General features: G+C 38.6%; 1 protein-coding gene across 3 annotated transcripts in view; it reads left to right on the top strand.

The window, feature by feature from the left end:
- The window catches only part of UPF2 (UPF2 regulator of nonsense mediated mRNA decay), a 55,904-nt gene extending 29,303 nt beyond the window's left edge, over positions 1-26,601 (top strand). For 2 of the 3 annotated variants that reach the window (XM_027728253.2, XM_027728255.2), the window contains exons 12-22: positions 2,720-2,905; positions 3,424-3,627; positions 4,253-4,528; positions 5,853-6,036; positions 7,733-7,872; positions 8,992-9,096; positions 9,994-10,092; positions 10,825-10,992; positions 15,490-15,631; positions 19,316-19,436; positions 25,388-26,601. In XM_027728253.2, coding sequence (XP_027584054.1) covers positions 2,720-2,905; positions 3,424-3,627; positions 4,253-4,528; positions 5,853-6,036; positions 7,733-7,872; positions 8,992-9,096; positions 9,994-10,092; positions 10,825-10,992; positions 15,490-15,631; positions 19,316-19,436; positions 25,388-25,397 — 1,635 coding nt within the window. In that variant the 3' untranslated portion in view covers positions 25,398-26,601. Of the gene's footprint in view, positions 1-2,719; positions 2,906-3,423; positions 3,628-4,252; positions 4,529-5,852; positions 6,037-7,732; positions 7,873-8,991; positions 9,097-9,993; positions 10,093-10,824; positions 10,993-15,489; positions 15,632-19,315; positions 19,441-25,387 lie in introns of those variants that run through there. The other variant, XM_039386209.1, reaches the window with a different exon arrangement.

Below are 26,601 nucleotides of genomic sequence, written 5' to 3' on the forward strand. Positions count from 1 at the left end.
TAGAATTAAGGCTCTTGATCCTCCAAATAGTTATTGGTCTTAGTCTTTACTGCTGACGATATATTATGTAATAAGATGCCAAACAGGCTGCGTGGCCCTCATTAAAGACAACATTGCTTTGTCCTGGTGTGGAAGAAAGTCATAGTTAAGAATGGATTTTAAAAGTAATTAGGGGAAAATTAATTATTGAGAAGTAGAGTGTTCTGTAAGAATGTTGCAAACTTAGTGGCACTAAGTGACTTAGTCTAGAGAAACATTTAATGGTCATATCCTGGTTTTGTAGAACTACTTCACGTTGTGCAAATTATTTACAGATTGTTTTATCAGGACAATGTTTATTTCTGTTAATTGTTCTTTTTGGCAAATCTTTCAAATTCAGTGTCCTTTATGTAACTTCAAATATTAACATAAAATTGACTTGGCCTTAGGATATTTGAATTGCATTATTTGAGTTGGAGCCTTGAAAGGAAGATCACCTTCATCTTGATCTATGTTTCTGTAATATAATCATGTTAAAATGTCAAATTCTTGTGTTATGTTGTCATGGTCTTGTTAAAAGGATATTTGAAGTTTTGGTATTAAAAGCCTCCTGGTGCATTTTTAATCATTTAACTTAGACAATTGTCTTAAGCTTTTAGGGCAAGATCACTTGTGTTTATAAATACACAGAACTGAAGCTACGTGGTGGCTTCTTTCTTGTGTAGATGGGGTTGGAACTGTGGGAGATGTTGTTTCTACAGGCAGAGCCTGTGACAAAGTAAATGCAGTTAATTTAGACTGTGTTAATTCACTATAACAATAGTGTGCTTCCAAGAAACTAAAAATTTTGATTTTGAGCTGTTGGAATAACAGGGATTGAGGTGGTGCATATTGTATCTTCTGGGAAGAAACATATTTTTAATTACAACCTGTTATTTGCAATATAATGTATAACTTTTTGTAACAGGAAAATACACAAATTTTGTAGGTTTAGATTTTTTTAAATTTTATTTGCAAACCATTCTGCCATTTTCTGTAGTCTTTCACTTTGCCCCACTTAATTTTCCAGTTTATAGTAAAACATGCTAAATGTCACTATGGCAGAAAATATGTATTTTCTCCCGATCCATCTAGAAAAGGTGAACGTTTTTTCAAAGGTAACATTAACATGTAGGACATGGTAAGGTTTTGGAACTTCCTGCTAGGAGTGGTTTTTCCCCACATACAGCAGTTCATGTGCTCAGTTGTCCAGGGCTGTGCATCTGTTGAGCTTCTGTAGGAAAACGTGCTACTGCTTGAGAGAAATTTCCCATTTGAAAGGAACAGTCTCAGTTAAGGAATCAAAGGAGGGGCCATTTGTGTCATGGAAAAGGTCAAAAATGAAATGCCTTAGGGTTATTGTCAGATCAAGACCTTCCTGGTGAGAGATGACTAAAATCGGGGAGGAAAATGACATTATTAGTTGGGTTACTGAGTTACACAAAACTGCTCTCCCTCACTGAATTAGCAGCTGAAACTCAGGGTTAAGGAGCTGTTTGTGTGCATTGACATCTCAGTGGAACTGAACCACTGCCTTGGAAAAGAAATTTGAAATTACTCAAGTTTAGTGGAAAGTCCCCCAACATTAAAAACTGTGCTTCTCCACCAATGATCCAAGCAGGTTTAAACTCTTGTGGTTGGTTTACTGGATGCATGAATGTATCTGCTGATATTTGTGTGAGGGGATAAAACAGCACGGACATGTTCATTTTGTTTTATCTCTTTGAAGCTGTAAATTACTCTGTAGCCAACCTGTAGTAAATAATGAAGTCTGACTGGTACAGTTTCTTTTCCTGGTGAACCACCATAGGGTGATTTAGAATATATGGGCTATGATGATGTACATAAATATTTAATGCAACTTATATATATACACATATGTGTAATTCTGTGTATATATGTACACGCAAATAAATGCACAGATGCATATAGAAAGTATTTCATTATGGAATTAAACTCACCCTCATCTTTACCTGTAAAAATCAGCAGCTTAGAACTGCTACTTTAGTACAGTATTTTTAGGTAAAAGAAATTTTTAAAATCCACAAAGTAAACCATAACATATGTATCCAAAATGAAATATGGAGAAAAGATTGTATTTAGTAAGGAAAATTAGGACAATCCTGACAATTAAGCACAGTAATTAGTGTTACTTGACTGATTTTTCATGAAATATGACTTTATGGTAGGTACTGCTTTTCTTGCAGTGGATTCTGCTTGGGTAAACAGCAACAATGGAGCCTGGAGTAAAGAAAATGCCATTGCCTAAACCTTTGGGAATTCATGTGAAACCATCAGAATAGACTCACTGGAATTGCACTGATGTGAAAAATAGATTGTCAGTCTTAGGAAGATTCACTGTGCTTGTGAAGACATCAGTATTTCAGCTACTTTAGTTAAATAAAATAGCTGCTGATAATCTAAACTTTTGGATTTTGAGGTGAACTTTAAATACTTGTCTGAAACCTTTTTCACCCCAGGTGAACCATTATAAAAACAGGGATTGTAAAGAAAAATTACAGTGGAAAGAGCAACACAGAACCATATCTATGCTTTGTTCTTTCTTCTCTCTACCCAAGCTTTTAACTTACTTTTCTGCAGCCTTTCATGTTTCCTTCATCCCAAATGTAGCTGTAAAAGCCTTTGGCTCGAAAATGTGGTGTGTCAGCATCTTTAACTGATCATTTGCATTTATTTCTAGGAACAAATGATGAGGAAAAAACAAGCAATGCATCTTGATGCACGCTATGTCACAATGGTAGAAAATGCCTATTACTACTGTAATCCCCCTCCAGCTGAAAAAACTGTGAAGAAAAAGCGTCCTCCTTTGCAGGAATATATCCGTAAGCTTCTTTACAAGGATCTCTCCAAGGTCACCACAGAGAAGGTAAATCCTTTCAGAATCTTTAATAGAGTTTTTACTGAAAGTCATGCAACAGTAACTTTGAAAGGGTTGGGGGAGGGTTATAGTTTCTTCAGTTGCAAGGGATAATTTTTGTATCCCTGATTAAGATGGTTTCATTTGTTTTATTGTCATACATGGAAACTCCAACTGGGGACCTGCATCCTCTGGAGCATTAAGTGATGAATAAAGAGAGTAAGATGAAAATCTTTGTGTTGGGAGAGTAAGAGAAAAAAGGCTTCAGTTAAATAGACTGTAAGAGCAAGGAAATCATGGGACAGACTTGGACAGTTGATTAGTAGCTCGAGGAGAGCAGTTGGGTTACATGCATAAAGTCTTCCATAGCAACTGCAGATCTGAAGGATGCTTGGAAAAGGAGAATGAGGTTGTTTGCAGGTGCTTGGAGGGATTTCATCCCAACCAGGAGAGATGGGGGGTGACAGAGGGAGCACCTTGATATTTTACCTGCTAAAATGTGAAGCTTGTCTTAAAATTTGGTTTAGGTCCTGAGGCAGATGCGCAAGCTCCCTTGGCAGGATGCAGAAGTAAAAGACTATGTTATATGCTGTATGATCAACATCTGGAATGTGAAATATAATAGTATTCACTGTGTAGCCAACCTCTTAGCAGGGTTGGTCCTTTACCAGGAAGATGTCGGAATTCATGTTGTGGATGGAGTGCTGGAGGATATTCGACTAGGAATGGAGGTAAACAACCAAGATCCCTGCTAAACTGTACTCATTTACTTATCTTGAAAGGAAAACTAAAATAATCTTGCTTAAAGAAAGGAGTCCTTGGATTCTGTTTTTTTTTCTGATGACTTTTCTGCCTCCGTTGTTTGCTTTGTAAAGGTTTATTTAAATTAACACCCCCCCAAAACCAAAAAAAAACCAAACAAAACTAAACTAACAAGATCAATAGGACAGTTGTTTTGCCCCCCTTGTCATAATAAGAGCATACAGTTTATTCTTTCACAGTGTAGACAGACTCATGCAACTTCAAGTAATTTTGGAAACTACTCCATATTTTAATAGATGTTAAAATTACAAGAATTCTCTGGGTCATAAAAATTATAGATATAAGAGGGAGTATGGACTAAATGTATTTGAACTTTATTATAAATACTAGTTGACCAGCTTTCATAACTACTTTTTAATGTTTACTTGTGTGTAATGCACTTAGTCATAAATAATCATCTTTTATTATAAAGAAATCCTATCAATTTTTCTATACCCCTTTTTTCTTTGTAAAAGGTTTGTTGGATGTGGGTTTTTTTAATGTTCTGTTGTGTCTGCAAGATAGAGTGAATTTTCCTGTCCTTTTTTGATAAAGGTTAATCAACCAAAGTTTAACCAGCGGCGGATCAGCAGTGCCAAGTTCTTGGGGGAGCTCTACAATTACCGGATGGTGGAGTCTGCTGTGATATTTAGAACTCTCTATTCTTTCACCTCCTTTGGGGTGAACCCTGATGGCAGCCCCAGTCCACTGGACCCTCCAGAGCATCTCTTCAGAATCAGACTGGTCTGTACCATCCTCGATACCTGTGGGCAGTACTTTGACAGAGGATCCAGCAAACGAAAACTCGATTGCTTCCTTGTGTACTTCCAGGTATTCTAAATTTTATGTAGTTCTATGGAATTCTTTAGCAAGCTAATATAAGTCAATCTGGTGCATATTTTTCTCATTGTTCTCTAGCACTACAATGTTTAGAATCCTGTCTGTCTGATGGCAGTTTTATTTCCAAGTGATGCGTATGTGGAGTTACATTATACCAAAATGATCAGGAGGCTCTCAGTGCTCACACTGTGGGTTTGCTCAGCTTGGTGAAGAGAAGGTTATTTAGGTTGCTGTCCTCATCTGATAGTTTTTGTAGGGAAAGAGGCCTCCAATACTTCTCAGGCATGCATGGTGGAAGGGTCAGAGGTAATGGGCACAAGCTGCAGCAAGGAAAGTTCTGACTCAATCGATGTCATGAACTGGGGAGAGGATTTCATAACAAGCGTGTTTAAACACTGAAATGGGTTCCTCAGAAGATGGGGAATTTCAGCCCATGGAATTCATGCTAGAACTCTTCACATATAATTTCTTTTTCTTTCTGCTTTTTCCTTCTAAATTATACTAAAACAAGGGTATTAAAAATTAAGGTGATAATGACTTATATCAGACCTTCAGGATATGTTTCCTTTGCTGTATACGAGATGTAAGATTTTGTTTTGATGTATAGTCTAGTCCTATTTTTATAAACAAATTAAACTTTTCAGGGAAGAAGGTATTTTTGTTACACCTTATAATTTCAGCAAGCCTTCCTTTTGACCATGTCACCTTTTAAGTAAAGTTTCTGTTCCACATACTTCATTTTCAGATGCAGTTTTTGCAGCACTTTTGCTCTCAGGTTGTACTGTTAAGTTCACTTAAGATCAGCACTTATTTTTTACAATGTTTCTGTAAGAAGTATCTGCAAACTTTTTATAAAGCAAACTGGATAAGGGACTTGAAGCTGGCTGCAGTCTTAAGACTTCTTGTGATATTCCCCCCCCTTTTCCCCAAAATATGCTGTTGGGGAATTCATTTTCTTGAAAATACATGGGGGGAGGAATTGAAAGCAGGCTGGTTGTTATGTGCTCATCTCTTGTAGCAAGAGTACACTGAGCAGGGACTTTATTTTCAATGCTTTTTTGCTAAGTCTTATTTCTAACAGTACTTGTAATAGCAGAAGCATATTCTTAATGTTTGTGATATCCAGTATTATCAATGTTCAGTGATATCAAAATATCTAGCAGTTGTATAAAACAAGAAAGTAGTGATGTGAAATCTTTTGCATTTTCTGCTGTATAGACAGGGCTTTACAAACTTCAGTATTTTAACCTTCAATGGTTAAATAGTTTATAAATGTCAGTTTGCATATAATTTATTGGAATATTTTGTCTTCTAGCGGTATGTGTGGTGGAAAAAAAGTCTGGATGTTTGGACAAAAGACCACCCTTTCCCTATAGACATAGACTATATGATCAGTGATACACTGGAACTGCTGAGACCAAAGATAAAGCTCTGCAATTCTCTGGAAGAAGCTGTGAGACAGGTGCAAGACTTGGAACGAGAGTTCTTAATAAAACTAGGTAAGGAAATGTGCCATGGATGTTAGGTATATTTGACAATTCCTGTAGTTCTTAAAATTGTCTCTTGTATGATGGTAATAGGTAACTATTGCTATTGTTTTATTCTCATGATAGAAATATTTCTGTAACTTCATTGTGTGTTTCTAATCACTACAGAGATCATACAGAATCTCCATAACTAAAGTAATTAAGTGTTTTAAAAAAATTCAGTGTGAGTACTATTAATATAATGATATTTGGAGAGCAGAAATGTGTGTGTATATGTTAGTTAATGGAGTCACATGGTGCAAGTGATGAGGGAGAAAATTTATGAATTTAATCAGAAAATGTAGGAAGCACACTCTTAATTTCAGCCCACTTGGGAAAATATTGGTTAGTATCTAAAACTGTTATACAAAAGGTTAAAGGTTACTATATCGGTTCTTACTACATATTGGATACTACCGTGCTCATTGCTTGTTAATTGGAGTTGTTTTCGAATATCTCATTTTTATTTGAAAAGAGGCTTGTTCATGAAAAGCTTTTATATGTAAATTTTACACTTTAGGTGTTGACTAGAGCCTTAATAGCACTTCATCTACTTGGACAAGTTCAATTTTTAAGAATAATCCTTTAATTCGCTGGGAAAAGTATGTACAATACCATGTAAAATGTTGCAACTTCTGGTTTTAACATGCTGTCCACTTAATTGACATTGTATGTTAGAAGTTTTTTCTTTTTTTTACATTGGATGACTTAAATTTTGCAAAAGTGGTTCTCTAAAAGCAGATCTTTTTTTTTTTTCTGAATCAGAATCACGATCAATTCTTAACTATTTTCTCAGAAAACATTCTGATTGAAATTCTGTATGTGAGACTAAATTGGGCAATGAAACACCGAAAAAAAGCTAAAACTTATTTTTCACTCCTGTGGAAATGGTATAGATAAGGGATGAATAAACATCATCAGTGACACTGAAGGATGCCTTACTGAGAGAAAGATATTTAGGGAAGGTATGTTTGATACCTTACACACAGAATGAACTAAAATATCTTGAGGGACAGAGGTGGCAAGCAGGTCAGCAAGGAAAACTGCAAGATGAACTAAAACCACAGTGTAAGAATTGTCAGTCCTGTGTGCAGGGAGGATGAGCACACTAGAGAGCACTTCTGGAAGAGACTCTGCTTTCCCAAGGACTTCATACAGGCACCTACAGCCTCAGAGGTTCAAGTGCGGGCTCAGAGCCTTAGAAAAGAGTCATAAAGGTTTATTGCAGGCTGAGAAAACTTGTTTCAAAACTATTAATTGACAGGAAGTACTTGCAGCTAAGGCTGCAGGGGCTTGATGTCTCCTGGGTTCTGCTGCTTTAGTGATGCATCTGTAGTTTAGTGCTCGTGTTTCAGTGCACGTTTCAGAAAGGTTCACATTTAGTTTGAGGATGTTTTGAAGCAGTTTGCACAGTGCAGCTTCTTGAGTGCTGTTTTCTGGGAGATTTTAAACTAAACCTTCTCTGTAATGTTTTCCTCCTTTCCTGGCAGGGAGGTTATTACCCAGTATGAGTAAGGTAACTATCTAGAAAATGTTTCATTGAGAAGTAGAATATTATGACTCGTGGGGGGTTTTAGTGTTCAGTAACGATGGGCTTTTGAAGTGATTTTCCACGTATAACCTGTATGGTTATATGTTCTAATGTTCTAAGTCTTTGTCCAAATTTCAGGAATTGTGAATGACAAAGATTCCAAAGACTCCATTACGGAAGGAGAGAATCTGGAAGAAGATGAAGAGGAGGAGGAAGGTGGAGCAGAGACAGAGGAACAATCTGGAAATGAAAGTGAAGTAAATGAGCCAGAAGAAGAGGTGAACTTAATCATTTACCTTGCTTCATGTAAAAAAGCATGAGTAATCAAGATTTTCATCGCTTGTTACTTTCTGAAGCCCTTCTAAGTCACAGAGCTAGTGGGTGAAACGTGGGCATGCACAGCCCAGTCAGTACTTGAGGATATTCCCATCCCGGTTTTGGGTATGTGGAAAACTGAATACAGAGTTTCTGAGGCTTATTCCAGAGAATTTACAGCAGAAACTTGAACCTGACAACTTTGCTCAGGGTATGTGCTGCTTCTCAATAAAAAGATGCCTTCAGTTTTTTGGCATGAAAAAAAACCACTTTAAGATTATTTTCTTTATCTGTTGTAGAGGCAAATGTATTGACTTGATGTCAGAGCAGACAGGTAGGAAAAATAACAGCTGTTCAGAGTATGCATGTGTAATATGAATAAATAAAAGATTTATGGAGCATAGAAACCTTCCTTGTTTACTGTGCTAATAATATTCTGAATCAAAAGTGGTGGAGCCAATAAAAAAAAGACAAGTACATAGAAATTCTAACTTGTCACTATGACACAGCAAAGTTGACGTGATAATGGTGGTGTTATGAGAAAATGATTTCATCAAGGAAATAGGAAACAGGTTTTTTCCATATGCTTGGGTTGGTTAGTTTGCTAATAAGCCTTTTTCAGTCTGTGTCTCTCAGTATTAAAGATCCCGAATTTTGGCTGGGTTTGTGCCTTTACCCACAGATTAGTACCATTAGAATCACAAACAGTTGTGGGGTGGGGAGGGGACCTCTGGGGATCTTTGCGTTTCCCTCCTTTGAACCTGATGAGTTCTTCCCAGCCCATTCCTCCAGCTTGTGGAGTTCCCTCCGAGTGGCAGCACAACCATCTGGTGTATTGGCCTCTGCTCCTAGATTTCTGCTGTACATTTTTGAAACTATCAGATAAAGCCCCGTGAGTTCAGACTGAACAGTAAATAAAAAACATAAACAGATTTACTGGAACTGAACTGAACAGGTTCAGATGGAGGGAGGGGAGGACCGGTGTGGAAAATGTGTGAGAGGAACCCAGGAGCAAGTGGTCCTTTTTTTTTTTTTTTTTTTTTTTTTCCAAATGGTCAGCAGTTATTAATTGACTGTTTCAGGAGGGCTCTGACAATGAGGAAGAAGAAGGTGAGGAAGAAGAGGAAGAAAACACGGATTATCTTACAGACTCCAATAAGGAAAATGAAACGGATGAGGAGAATACCGTACGTATTGCAGCTGGAGAGGAGGGAACTGACCTTTGCATCTTTGGTTTTCTTTACTGAGTGGTTTTTGCCAATGCTGCTCAAAACATATCTGGGAAAACACAGCCAGAACACTCGCTGTTATTCTTTCAGATACATATTAGAGCTTATTTTCATGTTTGCAAACTTTGGTTATTACTTTCTGAAAATATTTATGCTGTCAACTTTACTACAACATGTTTTCGCAGGACTGTGCACTCTCACAGGTAGCTAGACTGGAAAATGTTGTGTAAGTGATGGTTTTGCAATGCCAGCAGTGGTAGCAAACTGATAGGATACAGCAAGGTGAACTACTTACACTCCACTAGGTCTCAAAACAGAAAAGGGGACAAGCCAGGAAGTGCAAAATTCCTAAAATATGAATTTGGGATTGGCAGATTATAACGTGCATCTGGTTGAGCCTGGATTGCAGTTAAATAGTAAGAAAATAATGAACATTATAGAAGAATGTGTTGGGATACTGACTTCAAACATTTTTATTGTCATGTTGTCCTCTCCAAATACTTGAAGGGTAGTTGGTCTTGAAAATACCATCTAACTGTATGGACTTAATGGAAAAATGAGTTAAATAGGTATGTTAAGGATAGAGACTTTTCTTTGTATTGTTGCCACATCTTGAGTGTGTCCACACTCATCTGCACACGTACACACGAGTATGTCACAATATTATGAGTGGCCAATAAATCAGGAAACACGTCTTTCAAGAAAATAATCAAGGCTGAAAACTTCTTTCTTGAACAATTTGGTTTTTAAACTTTTTATGTATGATATAGAAGCAATATTTTCCCACTTATTTCTAGACTGAATATTCATATTTTTGGAACTAATGTAATGGAAGGTTTTTTCCCATTGCAATAGGAAGTAATGATTAAAGGAGGAGGACTGAAGCATGTCCCTTGTGCAGAGGATGAGGACTTCATTCAGGCATTGGATAAAATGATGCTGGAAAACCTTCAGGTATAATAGTTACTTTCTTAATTTAATGTATAATTAACTGTAGTTGATTTTTCTTTAAAGTAAATAAGTGATTAGTGCTTAGCTTACCATACTAAAGAACATGGATGGGTTTTTTTGCTGTTATTTCCTCTTCTCTGCAGTTGGCATGTTTGGATAAGTGGCTTTTAGTAAAATAGCTGTTAATTGTATTGTTTGCCCAGTGAATATACAACATGCTGACATATATTTTGCTGAATCAGTAATAACTGCAGCAGATACTGTGCAACACTTCTGACTTTTTCCTAGGTTTTAATATGTTTAATATGTTTAAAATGCGGATGATTTAAATTTACATAGCCTTTTAATCCTTTTTTTTTTTAGACACATCTGGTAAACATTTAAGTACTGAGTATACCAAGCCATGTATAATGAATATATTAATAAGATGTACTAAAAAAATCTTGAATGTAGAATGTCCATTCTTAAGTGTGTCTCATCAGGTCTCTAGATTTCTTTCCATAAGAGACTGTTATCCAAAATTCCTTTGTAATTTGAAGTATTCTGTGCCTGTAACTTTTTTTTTCACAAGCAAGGAAAGCTAAAGGGAAATGTAATAAAGTCTGATAAATTTATTTATATGTTACTTGGTTCTGCTGGAAGGTTAAACCTTTTCTCAGTCATGACAACCTGAGTGTTGCCATCCCCACTGACAGGGTCAGCATCTCATTTATGGAATTTACTTTCCTTTGACAGCAACGGAGTGGGGAGTCTGTTAAAGTCCATCAGCTGGATGTTGCTATTCCTCTCCACCTCAAAAGTCAGCTCAAGAAGGGTCCCCCACTTGGAGGTGGGGAAGGAGAGTCAGAGTCTGGAGACACGATGCCATTTGTCATGTTAACACGGAAAGGCAACAAACAGCAGGTAAGAGTTTACGTAAGGTATAGATACTGTAAATAAATAAATATAATCCTTCACTTTTTTGAAAGTCACACTCTTTAACTTTTGAAGTCACAGGATATTTTATTTCTTCATCCTTTTCTCAGAATAGGATACACACAGCTTAATTTTGATAAATAGAAAATACCATATATAGTTTCTTGGAATTCTTGGTTGTTGGTAGACATGATGTAGAAAAATTCAGATTATACCATTACTAATTACACTTGGTGATTACACCAGTAGGAGATTGTTATGTCTTACCTGTATTTTAAATATAGTTGTGGAAGATGAAGGTGCTGTGGTTGGTGGACTACCAGTGAACACTGAAAGGAGTAGGAAAAAAAAAAAGGAATATTCCAGAATCTTCAAGATTCTACAGGTTTTTCTGAAAACACTTTCAGGTTCAAATCAAGATATATGGCATTTCCTAAATTCCATTTCCTAAGTAACTGCCAGTTAGCTGAATTTGTTCAATTTGCAAAAAAAAAAAGTTATTGTCTCTGAAGACATTTTTAGGGGACTATTTCAGAATGCACTGAGTGAGTCTCTTGGAGGAACTTAATTAGAAATGGTGTTGATAAAACAAGTAAACTCTTCATGCAGCCAGTCTGTGTGTTTGTCTTGGCCCTTTTCTCCAGTATATGTTTGAATTTTCCTAGCTCAGCAAATGCATCATGTGCAGATCAGTACCTCACATATTGCACATGCATTTCTCACCATGGTTTAGGTCTTTTAAAGAAACCTTTTCATTCTGGTTGTATAATTCAGTGATGGAAGTGAATGACACTGAGTTTTATATGGAAAGCAAAAGCAAGGCATTGTTTCATTCCAAGCATCTGGGCCTCTCAAGTGTTTAGATCAATGTCATTACTTGGCTTTTACTTTTGTTCCCTGAACTATGACAGTAGTTTGACAGTTGAGGTGTATAAACCTGAAGCTGTCTTTCTCTTCCCTCATATGAAAGACACTTAAAAAATCCATGTAGAAAGTGGTTGTTCTGTTTTCCTGGAGCTTGAATGTTGTCTGCAAAGTTCTACAGAAGTTTTGAGTGGGGGATTTTGTCATTGGTCTGAGAAGGGATTGAAGAGAACTCCTTTTGTAAAAAAATGGTGTTTAATATTTTCAGGTTAATTTACTAGGAGTATCTGTAGTTACAAAGAATTTTGGGATCTTCAGATTCCGTGTGAGGGGAAAATATTGCTGGTATGTGGCTTAAAAAGAAAGCAGAACTTGTTCAGGATTTTTCCCTGCTCCTCCCCCAATATTTGGTTTTGGGAGTAGGTTCTTCCTGCCAAAAGTCGTCTCAACGTTTCTAGAAATGTAGAAAACAGTTGCTTTATAGACTCCTTCAGCTCCTGAGTTAATGAAAGGCTTCTTTGTCCATGCTTCTGTATTCAGAAAAAAATGTGTCTTAGTAGTCAGTTTTAATAGAAAAATAAGCAGGAAAGAAGAGGTGGAGTTGAAAAGAAAATAATTATTCTGTCTTATGGTACTTTATTTGAAATCTGCGTGAGCAGAATGAGTGCAGAGTTTTGAAGTGACGGATGCACAGGTCACTGGTAAGGTATAGCTGTAAATTTTCAGCTTTTTAAAAACAATCAAAAGAAGTTTGCAGCAACCTGGGGGGCTGTGAATAACTTCATCTGCAAAGTCACTGGAGTGACAAACATCACCTCCCTACACAGCAGCCTAATTTCTGCTCTGTCAGCAGTGGGTTTGGTCTCTGTGTTCTTTCTTAGTGGTACTGCTGAAACGAGAAATCTTCACTGCTAGAAAGCACCTTCTGATGAAAATTGTTCATGCTGTGCTTCCTTCCAGAGGTTAATATTTGGTAGTTGAGGTCCAGTTGCCATATACTCGGTTCACATGTCAGTGTCCAGCCAGATCTTAGTGCAGCATCGACAACTAGTTTCTTGAAGCAACACAAGAACAACTGAGTGGTATTTACCAGCTGCAAACAACCTGAATTAATGGTCACTGCAGGCTGATGGTGACAAGGACACCATATTTTATCCTCAAAACTTACAAAGCTACTAGCAATAGAACCTGAAACCTAACATGGTTATTGGAAATTAGATGATAGCATAGTGAATTATTCATAAGCCATGAGAGAGCAAGGGGAAATAATGTTGTCATCATAAAGGATTAGAGCTGAGCTCTCTCTAATACCGTTTGATTCTTTATGAAACCATCCAAAAAGTTTTATGCCAGGTAAGTGTAAACTGAAGTGAGGTTTAGACTGTAAAAAGAAAGTCACCAAGTGTCAAGAACTTCGGTTAATACTGAAGACAAAAGGTTTTCTTTTGCTTGAAAGATCTTTAGCAAGGCTCTGTAAAAGAATGATCATATTCATGGAATGGTCAAGTGTGTCCTTGAACGTGAAATTCTTTATCTCGTTTATATCTTTATCTCCTGATCTTTTTTTAAATCTGTAATAATCTAGTCTTCTGAATAATCATTTTTGATCTTCCTTCAGTTTGCCATCTTCAGTGGAATCCTCTGTCCTGCCCCCACCTCACAGATTCTATAAGAGGTTTTTGATGCCCCTCTTCACTGTGTGCAAATGGGAAGCATTTCAGTTGCTCAGTAATGATCACATCCTGTAGTAATTGTCATCAGTGACTTGATTTCAGGTGGCAGCTGTTTGCCTTGAGATAGTGAGTCACTGATGTTTTGATAATTACCAGGCTGTTGTTTTTCTGTATCTGTTTCTCTCATTTACAGTTCAGTTTTATTTTTTCTGCTTTAAGCATCTTGTCTGAAAACACCAATCCCATTAAGCTGATAAATCCATGGAACAGTGAAAATATAAAGGACATATTAAAATGGATGAGGAGCTTAATGGTGAAGCCAAGGAATGATTTCTATCATGAAATGCTGCTAATGGATTAGTTACTTGTGTAGTTCACGTAAAGCTCATTTACTGATATATGGGAACAGCCTGCTCAGCACTAAGTAACTAAAGCTTCCTTTGCTCTTGGAATTTCAACTTTCATTTTTATTCTTCCCCACACAATTCAATATAATATGCTATTACTCACAAAAAATATTGAATCTGGTTTTTCTCTTCTAAATACATCATCTAGTTGGTAGGATTTAGGGAGTCACTGTACCCAGGTTTTTCTCAGGTCTTTGGAAGAGTTTGTCTTTACTGTTTCAAACACAGTTTATTTTCAAATGCTGCATCTGAATACTTGGAGTCTTCTCACACTCATCTCTTGCCTTCTGGTAGTTGGGCACTGCTATCTGAGATACCTTGAGATTGCTTAGTAATTATTGCATTAAGTACTAACCACAGGCACTGAGGATTTTGGGTTTACTCTAAACCTTCTCAACAGAGGTTTTGATGATGCATCTTTCCATCTGCAGCTTTTGACAGTGTAAAGGAAAAGAACACTCAGGGATTTGCTTCTATTTCTGTGGAAATAGATCTCCCATGATGAGAAGAAGCAGCAGGATTCAGAGCAGTTCATGAAATATTGAGTATTATTATCTTTAAATGCATTTCCCTTCTTAAAGCACAGAAATATTTATTTCTAATGGACATGCAGTTGAAGGAGGGAGTAAAATTATTATAAATATGTTCTCAAACTTTAGCATTAAGGGTTTTCTGAGCGTTTTTGTTTCAGTTGCAGATAAGATTAATAATCACTTCTCTGTTTGGGAACAATTGTAAAAAAGAAATAAAATCTGTAGAAATAACAACTTGGATTTTCTGAGTTTGGGGGAAAAGAAAACACCTTCCTTATACCTCTCTGAAAATCTCATCTGAATTTCCAGAGAGAGGGTCCTTCTGTAGGAGTGTCAGGGTTACCTGATGTACCTTAGGGCGAATCAGATAAGGTGTTGAATGTATAGTGTGGATGAGGAAGAAAAGATTAAATTTGACACCACAGCTGCCTCCAGACTAATAAGAAGCACTGAGGAGCCAGAATTATCCATAAAAAGAAAAGTACTGGCCAAGGAATGTCAGCGGATACCTAAAATGCTTGGAACATTTCATCACAAGGGATAGTAACAGGAATTCTGCTTGGGGGGCTTCATCTCTTGGGAGGGAAGAGACCTGGGGAGGGAGATGCGTCTTTGTGAGCCAGCTAAGGTGTTTGCTTCTCAAGACCAGTGTAATTCTCTCTTGGGCACATTGGCTGGTGTGAAGATAAGAAATAAAGCATGTGGCTGTGCCTTCCTGGGGAAAGGCAGTCCCCTTTGCTCCCGTGGATACTCTGTCCAAGAGCTTTTGGCCTCAGCCTTCTTTGCTTGTTTTCTGTGTCTTTGGGAGGTCTGAATGTTCTGCATTTTCTCCTGCTGCTTTACGTGAAGTAGAGCTTCAAAGCAAACCGACAAACAACACACTTTGCAGGAGAAGCTGCTGTAGAAAGTATCACAGTAACTACAGTAGCTGTAATCTCTCAGTATTTTGGATGGGTTTGTGGTGTGTTTTTCCCTGGTGTGTATTTAAAAGCTTGTTTTCATTTGCAGTTTAAGATCCTAAATGTGCCGATGTCTTCCCAACTCGCGGCAAACCACTGGAACCAACAGCAGGCGGAACAGGAGGAGAGGATGAGGATGAAAAAGCTCACTTTGGATATCAATGAACGGCAGGAACAAGAGGACTACCAGGGTAAGAAAATCAGCAAGGATTTAATTTTCCTTTTCAGGGCAACTTTCATGGATCTGCAGAAAATGTCATGTACGATGATCAGCAGCTGAAGTTCTGAATATTGATCTGCAGTACTTGGGGAAACCTGTATTTTAGTTTCAGTCATTCCTTGTTTACTCCCTGGTCTTTGTACCTGAAGAAGTCTTTGTAGCTCTTCCGTGAAAGGGAGTCTTCAAGTGGGCCTCAAATTTCAGAATTTCCATTTATTTTTGGGAAAGGGCAAGAACTGAGATTGTTTCTTTAAAACTAAGATAACGCAAAATTAATCTGATGTTTGCTGCAAGACAATTGAGTTGAATACAAGATGAATGAATTCTGTGCAACTTAAACTCTATTTTTAAGCTATTAATTGGTATTTTAGATAGTAATAGTATTTAGACCCTTCATTAGTCTTACTGTAACTTGCAAATACTGAGGTGACCTTCACTTGAGAAATACAAACTGTCACCTCAGCTTCATATTGCAAAAGTTTTAAGAGTCCTCAAATCTGGAGCATCAGAACATATTAACAAAATGAAAGTTTCATACAAATGACATGATCTAATTTGTTTTTTGAAGATATGCAAGTCAGGCATTTTGGAACTTGGACGGACTGGAGCAAACAGTTAATACAGCAGATCATGCAGTCCCTAAACCAGTGCATTTGATGTGCTGGGTGGTTTGGTTTGAGTTGTTTTTATTTCAGATTCAACTTCCTTTGATCTACACAGATAGCAACCAAAGCCAGACCAGTAGAACTGGTGATATTCAGCTCTTATGTTCACACTTCCATTGAACATCTCCAAAATTCTTGCTCTGTTTTTTTTTTTTTTTTATGAAGATGTTGCAGTCTGGTGGCAATCACAGTATAAGTAGTTAATTAGGAGGAAATCTCATTTAAGGTGTTTAGTGAAAGGTCGTTGTTCATCAAGAAATGGGAAATAACTAAATTAAAGCAGGTCTGATTGTACAAACACTATGGAATCCAGCACCACTTGCAGAACTTTGATAGTACCAGAACTAAACTTGTAACTGTAAAAGGGAGTATGTTCCAGAGTGTCTGCAGAGCTCTGAAATGGTAACACAATATATTCTTAGTGTTAAACATGGTAATTAGCTTAAAACTGCTTTTCTGAGACAAGCTGCTCCTATAAAGCCCACTTATGAAAATGGAAGAGAAAGAGTAGACTCCAGAATTATACATTTAAGTGCTTTTCTTGGACTTTTTTGTGTGTTTTTCATCATTAGATACTTCTGATAGTTTTATTGGTCAAGGCATTTGGGTTTTATGCCCTGTTGTATGACTTTGTTGATATCTTTAAAATGAATCTGTTTGATCAGGGGTTTTATTGTGAGTAGTTGTGCTTCTTATCCAAAAAAGGAACACACTGATTAATTTTTGTTGGACAAAATCAGACAACTGATACCAATTGATAACCAGTAATAGACAAATTTTTTTTATCATTTTCTCATGGGTTTTCTAGGTGTATAAAGCATAGGAGGAAAATCAATGTAGAAGAAAAAGAGGTTTTCCACAGTTGACATCCCTTTTTAAAAGAGTTGTTGGTTCATCTTATTAACCTGGGTAATATACAGAGTAAAACCAAACTAAAGAGGACCTTTTAATCAGGTTAAATTAAACAGACCAAATTACATTCCTTTTTGAGTTACTTTTTATTTAGATTTTGAGCAGTTGATTGTTACTTTTGAAGAGTCAGCTTGTCTGTAACAAGTAGGTACTTATCCAGTGAAAGAAAGAGTTGGGTTTAAATTTCTGTTTCAAGCTTTGAAGTTACCAGAGGAGGAAGAAATCTCCATTTCTGGCAGAATGCCTGGGGGTTGTCCCAGTGTTTGTACATAACACTTGTGTTTTTTCATCTGCACAGGGCAGCTAAGAGATGAAGATTCACCAGTGCACTTCAAAGTAGTATCAGATAATGATGTGATGCTTCAGCAAAGTTTATTGTATTACAAACATTTATTTTAATTTAAAGAAATAATGGGAACTGGGTGGCTCTCTAGTTTAGACTGGTACTTTTCTGTGTAGGTTATTTTTTACTTCAGTAAAACCAAAGAGGTTCAGTGATGTGCCTTCAGCCTGATGACACACTGTGCTTCCCTGCCATCTCTGCCTTCTGTTCCCTTCTCCAGGACTGACCTTCCCAGTTACTGACTCCTCACAAACCCTGATACTTCCTTTCCCCCAGTACAGACATGCCTGTACTTGCTCATTCCCTGCTTCCAGCACCTGGCTGGCAGGGTACCCTCATCTGCTCTGATTTCCTTCCCGAGTCTCCTCATTGCCCCCGGAGATCTCTCCTGGCACACAGGAGCGTTTGGAAGGAGCTGTTTCCTGATGTTTACAAACAGGGACTGTCAGTGCGTTCAGTGGCTTTCTTTGCCTTTGCCAGGTGTTGAATACAACACAGAGTATGAATACAAAGCTATTGGCTGTTCATACCAATACTGGGTTTTAAATCAGTCGCAGTTCCCCAGTTAATCGAAGATGGGGTGGATAACTTACTGAGAGCTTCCCCTGCATTCCATGAATAGTGAGAGAACCTCCTTAGAGCCTCCTTATTGCCTTGTGCAATTCAGGGAGAGCAGTGGAAGTGTGTGTGTGGAGCAGATGATGGGTGTGTGTCTCCAATGAGATTACCAGAGATTAGAGAACCAGACAGAGCAGACTTTCAAACATAATCTGTTTAACAGCTTATTCCACTTTTCCCCTTCATTTATCCCATCTGTCTGTTTGCTGAGTAATGTAGATCCTTGCACAGGTGGACTGTCGGGAATACTTTCCATTAGGTGCACCAACATATGGGCAGGGGTTATGTGGTGGTTCCTGGGATGTGTTTGTAATTGCATTGGCCACTTGATAACCATTAACTGAGCCTGCTAAAGAGGCATTTTTTATCGTTAAAAATTGAAATGCAATGTTAGAAATAAAGTTTTACTAAACCTCTAAATACAATACTTCTCTGGTTTAAACTGCCCAAAACTTGGCTGGCCAGGGCTAAACTGGATAGTGTGGCTGCTCTCTGCACACACCAGATTCTTCCTCCTGGTAATAAAATGGAAAAACTCCATCCATGGGACAGCTGGTGCAATGTAGGTCAGCTGAGTCACCTTCTTCAGGTGCCTGCCTTCCCTAGGAAAGGATCCAATTATGCCAAGCTTAGACTTAAATACCTGACTTGAAATGCCTAATTTTAGGACGGGTTTCTTGCTGAGTCTTTAATTGGCAGCAGCGCTGTGCACTTGTTACTATTTCAGGGAGGTTCGGTGTGGAAGGCCCCTCATGCCGCTGTGAGTCTTTGTCCCTGATCATCGATGGAGAAAGTGTTGGCTGATGTGTTTAGAGAGAAAAGGTCACAGGCCCTTTCTTAAGCACCTGTGATTAAAACCATTCCCGGCAGTTCCTTCTGTAGGAACACCTGGAAATGCAGGTTCATATTGCCGGGTAGTTTGGGTTTGTCAAAGCCGTCGATGCAATTTAGTAACTACTTTTAATTATCTCTAGTGGAATAACTTGAGGGGTGTTAACTCTATAACAAAGTGTAAGTAAGGTCTCTTTTACTAAATGTCAGTGAAATGTGCTTGTAAATTCCTCTGTAAAAAGATGCATAGAAAATGTACTTAACTTCCTTCTGCCTGCAATTCCAGAAATGCTGCAGTCTCTGGCACAGCGTCCGGCTCCAGCAAATACTAATCGGGAGCGGCGGCCTCGTTACCAGCATCCGAAGGGAGCACCTAATGCTGATCTAATCTTTAAAACCGGTGGGAGGTAGGACAATCTTCCTTTAAATGTGGTAATTCTGGTTCTAGACAAGTAATTACCTTCATAATTGAAACAGATAATGATCTGTGTGGTCGAGTGGATTGGTTGTTCGTTTCCATTCTGAAGCATTCTGTTAAAAAACTGAGCAGTGTTTGGTGCTTCCAACACAGTGGCTGTGAATACCTCCTTGACAGAGGTTTGGATGTGTCTGCAAATACCTCCCTGACAGAGGTTCGGAAGCCAGAGGATTATTTTTCAGTTGTGAAATGATTGGTAGAATCTGAGCCTCTTTTTGTAGGGGAAAAGATGCAAGTCTGCTTTCTTGGTGAGAGGGGGGAGAGGGTATTTTTGAGTATCTCGAGAAATTCCCATTATGCTCTTTCTGTTTGGGGAATTTGATGGCTATTCCTCTGTATTTGATGCCCTGAATGGAAAGTAAATATAGTTAAAATGGGAGGGGGGAGGAGAACTTTCAGTTTATGGTGTGCAAGAGTGTACCAAAACCAACATTAACACAAAAAGAATCACTCCAGATTGCCTAATAGTTGTTCTGAGGCTTTAATGTATCTCAGAGTGGCTTTTCTCACTCGGAGTAAGCTTGCAAATAAATCATTAAATTAACCCTGCAGCCCAAATTTGAATAGAGGGAGTTTCAGGTGAAACACAGACTTGCTTTCATGTTTCTCCTTTCGTTGCAAGTTCATTTTGGAGGTGGATGGATGGGAGCAGCACATGGGAAGGGACGGTTTACCTGCTAATAGTTCTGTCTTTGTAAACTTCAAATAGGTTAATGTATGTGTTGATCCTGTGTTACAGCAGCATTGCCACCTTCGTGGTACACATTTATAGTCATTTTATAGTGTCCTGATGATCACTCACTCCTCTGAGACCCCATACAGATACTGTTTGTACAAAAAACCCCCACCACCTTTTTTTTTAAAGAGATTGCAATTTAAAAGAAATGCTTTTTAGAAGTGAACCAGATATAAATCAATAAAATAAGCAGTACTTTCCATTTAGTTTTTTCATACCACTGTGGCCTAATGCTGTCCTAGAAATACAGACTGTTCAGTTACACTGAATTGCCACAATACTTGCAGGTGTTTCATAAATAACTGTGCAATCTTCTCTTCTTTGTCATCTTTCCCAAAGGCCTTGAACCTGCATGAGGAGCACACAGCAGTTATTCTTTGAATACAGCAGCCAGATCAGTAGATGTGATATTCGTAGATTTCTTTTAAATGCAGTTCTTTAGAAAACTTTTTGTTTTCAGGTGTTCTGGGGAAAATATAATTCAGGACTTCACTGTGAAGTAGGTCAGACATTGTCCAGTTTGAGTAGCATTTGCCTGTTCAAATAGCTGGGCCACGTGCTTCCAATTCTGATGTAGTTTTATATTATGTAATTTGCTCTTTGTTCCTTTTAATCCATGAGCTCCTTAGAACAGAGAGCAGGAAGTTTCTTTCAGCAGGTATATTTTATTTGTTGGGTTCTGCAGTGCTCTGCCTCAGCTGAGCCATCTCAGCCCGCAGTGAGGGAATGTTACTTTTCCTAACTCCAACTGAAAGGTATTTAAGCAGAGATTTATTTACTGGAGGCTGTGGGTCCACCAGTGGCTTCCCACTGGCATAGATAGTCACCTCCATTTTAGGGTTTCTGATTTCTAGGATATATTGAAGATTGTCTTCTGCCTTTGCCTGGTGCACTGCAGTCTCTGCCCACACCACCCTCATGTTTTAGTTAAGTTACCCTGTGGATTCTGAGGACACTGGAGTATCTTGCTGGCAGCAAATAGGAACTGGGCTGTTAATTTTAGTATCTGTTTGCAGCAGGTTTCACATCCCTACATGGCAGAACCAACTCGTGTAATACAGATGTTACCACTTACATAAGTGAGCTGTGTTGTGTTGCTGCTTCTTTGTATTTGAAGACAACTGGGATGTTATTTTCCTGCAACAATAACTAAAACAATAACTAAAACTTGCTGTCCTTAAGGAGTGCAATTTTTTATTTTAAATTTCCTGAGATTAGGGATAATCTGAGCAAGTAAATTTCCTGGCTGATTCCAGTGTACAGGCTGACCGGTCCCCATAGCCAAGGTAGGGATGAGGCCTCTCTTGCATTTCAGGGAGTTAAGAGTCGAGAAATCAACTGGTTGTTTTTACCTTTGCTTTTGTGTTGCTAAACACATCCTAAGCACCGTGTTTCAAACACCTTTTAGAAAGTTAAATCCAAATCTACCTGTTGGAACAGTCGATTTCAGAAATTAAGGCAGCCTTGGGTTCTATTTTGTTTTTGGCCTTGAAGGACTGGATCTCGCTAAGCAATTAGCTCTATATATTTAAAAAAAACCAAGAGAGAAATCTTCTGCAGTGTTCACTTTGTCATCTGTTAGTGCCTTTTTTCTATGTTGAAGTGAATGCAGTGAGATTTACAGGCTTTGTCAGATTTCTTATTATTTAGTATGTGCAAAAGGCTGGGTCAAAAACTGGAGTGTATTGCTGTTTGTGCGGAATTGCCTCAGGTTTTGAGACCTGCTAATCGTGTAAGATAATTTACTGTGACTCCATTAAAAGTAGGGTTCCTTGCTTTGCTTCAGCAGCACAGGGAAGGCAGTCATTTTCTCTCTTGCCTCCAGTTCTGTAGCATTTGTTGGGCTGTTAAACTGGTACCTTCAGGAAACACAAAATTTACTCAAGTAATTTTTTTTGGTGATGGGTTTATCATGAAAATACACTTTTACAGTTATGAACAGACTCTCACTTCAAAAAAAGTGGATTTCCTTTGTTTGAAGAGGATTGAGATCCATTAAGTGGCTTGATTTTTAAAGTGAAATTAAAATAACCACATTATATAAAATGTATTTAAAAACATTGATTACCAAGAAAGAAAAAAATAATTACAGTGAGGAATTTGACTGTAGAGAAGCAGGACTTACCGAGGAGTTTTATCTCATTGAATCTCTCCTTATTAAAAGCAGTAACTTTAAAATTCACTGTTGCTTTGAAAGTATAGTAAAGAGGGGCCTGCCTATGTCCAGAATCCCTCTGGAGATGCAGGTGTAAGCTGGAAACTAAATGATATTCAAGTTAAGTGGTGATTTTAGGTCTCCTGTTTGCTTCTGACTCTTATTTCTCTTTAACCCATTTAATAAAGAAAAATGGAGCATAACAGTAATAACAGGATGCTGGGATTTTATTAGCTAAATATTCCCATCATATAATATTGCATTAATGCTGAAAAATCAGAGTACAGGTAATAAGTAAAAATGGGAATTTAACATGATTTCCTACTTCAGCTACTGGACAAACACATCTCATACATGACCTGTCATGCAGCTGATGCACTGACCAATACTATGTAATGAAACTTTGAATTCAGTTCTTACTGAGATGGGCCTTTTAAACACAGCTGAGAAATTCCAACCCTCCTTTTCAGCTGTTTTATGGGAGGAAAGTCCAGGGTGGGATATGGGAGCAGGGGCTTGGCTCCAAACCTGCATTTGCAGATATCAGTGTGAGTCTGAGCCAGACAGAAAGAGAGAGAGACCTGGTCACAGCTGTAGTTTAGAGGGGAAGGAAGGCAAAATTGTGTTTATTAGCCATATTCATTCATAAAGAGTCTGTTTTTAAGAGTTCTTTCAAGTAAGAACAACAACAAGCAAACAAAACTCCCTGCAGTCTTGTGGCCCTCTGGAAACCAAATACCAATCCCCAAAACACCTCCCAGCTCCCAGCCCACTCTGCACACCGTGGCTTTGACTTGACTTTGTCAGAGCATTTTATTTTTGATGAACAGATAACCTGTGCAAGTGATTTCATATTCTTAAGATTCTCTAACTTAGGTGAGTCCAGCATTTGTGGGTTATTTGAATTTGTGATCTTCACAGTACAGAAATTTAGAACTGAGATTTGTTGGGAAATTCCATGGACACCTTGGCATTTTCTATTTCATGTTCCTGGTTTTGGTTAATGTGATTAGGGGAGAAAGAACAAAGAGCATCAAAGCTGAGCTTAGTCACGAGAAGCAAAGCAGCGAGTGATGGGAGAGGAGGTGTTGGGAGAAGGAAGTTTGTGAAGGAATTTATGAAGAAATAAGGTACTGCAGAAATGCAAAGAGCTTTGGGATTGGAGGACACAAGGGGATTAGGGAGAAGTGTGAAATCTTAACTTCAAAGGTCTCTCATGTTAAGAAAAAGATGACTCTTGTGATCTTGTGATGTCAGCAACGTGCAGAAAGGGCTTGATTAGTGATGTTCTCCTGGGCACTTCTCAGTTTAAACTGTGATGTCTTGCTGACTGAGCTCTCCCAAGTTCACAGGGCAGTGAATCTGTGCTGTGATATTTGTGTCTGTTCTCACGGGTTCCATTTTCTGCTCCAGCCATGGTTTGGTCAGAGTGGTTCTGTGTGTTTCTCTACCACATAGAGTATGTGGGCAGTGTTAATGCTTAGTGGAATGAGGAGCTGACTGTGTGATTTTTATACAAATTAATAACTCTGTCAGTAGCAGGAAGGGAAGTGGAGGGAGGAGAGATTGCAAAAAATTGAGTCCTTTTGTACATAGAGCTCAAGATGTTTTCAGTTACAGCTGTGTGCTAAGTCTGACCTTGCCAAAGAACAGCTTTGGATCAAGTTTACTAGTTCAGACAGAAGTGTGAAATACCTGATTTGGGAAAAACCACTACCAAGATTTTTGGCAGCAGCCCCTTTCTGTAACCACTGAAACACTGACCTGCCACCAGCGTGTCCTGGCAGCTCCTGGTTTGGGTGAGAGGCGTTTGTACAAAATTAGACACGTGCAACCTCTCCCAGCCCTTCTCCTTCCCTCCCCATCAGCAGTAGAATTACTTTTTAATGGGAAATGGAGAGGTAAAAGCATGATCCTGCAATTCAATGATGTCTGAAGTTTCTTCTCAGTTGTAGCATTCTGCAAGTGAGATCTCAGGTCTACTAAAACTACCAAAATTAATTAAGGGTCCTTTCTATTGAAACCACACGGCCAGTGTTCCTGGTACCCAGTGTGCCACAAAGATTTGTAATGTGACATTATTTTAACACTAAAAGGTACTTAAAACCAAATAATAGAAGCAGTTCTGCAGTGAGTTCTAGTGAGGCACTGACTCAGGACTTCCTGGCAAAAATACACAGTGTGTGTAAATAAAGCACACAAATATTGGATAGCAAAGCAAAGCAGCACATACAAATACAGGATTAGTGTGAAAGCTTCATCTGGTACAAGAAATGCAGGAGTTACTATGTCTAGTTAACATCCTTGCAACATTTTTCTTGCAAGACTTTCAGTAAAAACCAGGTTTAGGTGAAAGGACTGTTCAGCAAGCACTGGAGGTTTATGCACTGGTGTAAAGAAACATGAACCGTTGTGTTTACATGGTAAAAGATCTGTGTGTGTCACCCTGGAGGTTTGTAAATGTTGAAGTTTTACTTGCTGTGTGTTATTAATTTGTAGTCTAGAAATGAGCTGAAAACCAGCCCAGGTCCAGTAACTGGCAGTTGTTGTTAAGAGAAATAGAGGTGACTTCTTGTGGGTAGAGATGAATGGGGGACAATGAAAGATTTTAATACAACTGCCGACTCTAAAAAGGTTCTAACTAATTATTTGCCTGTAAAAATCCCTCTGTAACATTCCTGCAGTACTTCCAGGTATTAAGAAGCTGCACAGAAAGGTGAAAACTGTTTAAAATAACTTGTTTTTCAACAAATTCACAGCTCAGCTTCGATAGTTTAGCAGCTCATCCAGGAGGGTAAGACACAGGTTATCCACCTCCTTTTGGGTGATGTGGCCTTTTGAAATGTTTGTGCAGAAAACAGAAATATGCACCTTATGTTAGAGGGTAAAGGGATATCAGAGTGACTGGCAGGTGCTTTTGGTGGCCTCTGACTCGCAGGGTTTTGGTGCTCTCACACTGAACTGTTTCCTCTCCCCGCTCTTCCCGCAGGAGACGTTGATCCAGCAGCCGGTGTCATTTCATTAGGTCCTGTATCTCTGGTGTTGTGGAGTCCTCCAGCGATTAAACGAGAGCAGTGGACACATCTCAGCATGTCAGTCTAGAGCGTTCAGAAACCTGGGACAGGCTGGGGCCGTGGGGCAGAAAGAGCAGCCTCCCCTCTCCCTCCCCACCCCCCCAAAAAAGCTTTTTGTTATGGGAACCGCGTTGAGGGTTAATCTTCTCCTGGGAGCAGAAGTCCGAGGATGAGGTGGTGAACTTGGCCAGCTCGGTGAAGGCAGAGATCGGCCTGAAGGTCAGACGGATGGCACTGGAACGGGAAAGGCCTCTGGCAGCTCCGCGTGCGGGAAAACAAAGCTCCGAACTCGCCGCGAGTTCCGTTCTCTCCAAATGGAGCACTTGGTGTTGGAAGGATGTTCTTTGGGGGCTGCAAACCTACAGTAGGAACACGTAGAGCCAACAGCAGAATCCAAAAGGAAACCCTGACGAGTGGGATAACTTATCAAACAGTCCTCAGCGAGGACGGTTTGGGTTAAGGAAGAGCCTTTTGCTGCCAGATGAGCGAGAAAGGGGGTGGGGAGGGGTGAAAACTGCAGAGCCAAGGAGGTAAAATGTCTGTTGGGGTCTAAAATAGAAAGTGAAGTTGATGAACACGGGGTGTTGACTCGTACTGCTTGGAACAGCCTGACACCAGCCTAAGGACAGGGATATAGTTGAGCCCATTGTATGTATCATTGAAAACCAAAACGTGCCAGTCAGCATAACAGGAGGATGTCAAGGAGTGGATCCTGTTGATACCTTGTTGATCTTCATGGGTTGATAAGCCTCTGTGTCTATTGAAACCAACAAAAAAAGTTAAAAAAAAAAAAAGAGATTTAAGTCTGGAAACAAGTAGAATTTTTATTTTTTTCTAAGTAGAAATGAGGTTTCTTGGTCTGTTTCTGACAATCTGTTATTTATTAGCATAGGGTTTTGTTTGCTTTCAGGTAGAGGTAGTTCATGGAGTTAAGGAGCTCATCTGTATGTTACTACTAATTCTTTTTTCTAGCTCTTTTGAAATCCTTTTTACCACTGGTTTTGGTTTCTGCATGTAGGAAGAGACTTGTAAAGTTGTAACATTTCATACAGAAATGCCGCCCGATCTTCACCAGCTTCAGAAATCTGACCTTTGCCAATGCTGCAATAAAGTGTTGTAATTTAGAGTT

Source organism: Pipra filicauda, unplaced genomic scaffold (genome assembly GCF_003945595.2).
Source record: "Pipra filicauda isolate LSUMZ 115617 unplaced genomic scaffold, ASM394559v2 scaffold119_size3216105_pilon, whole genome shotgun sequence".
Lineage (NCBI taxonomy): Eukaryota > Metazoa > Chordata > Aves > Passeriformes > Pipridae > Pipra > Pipra filicauda.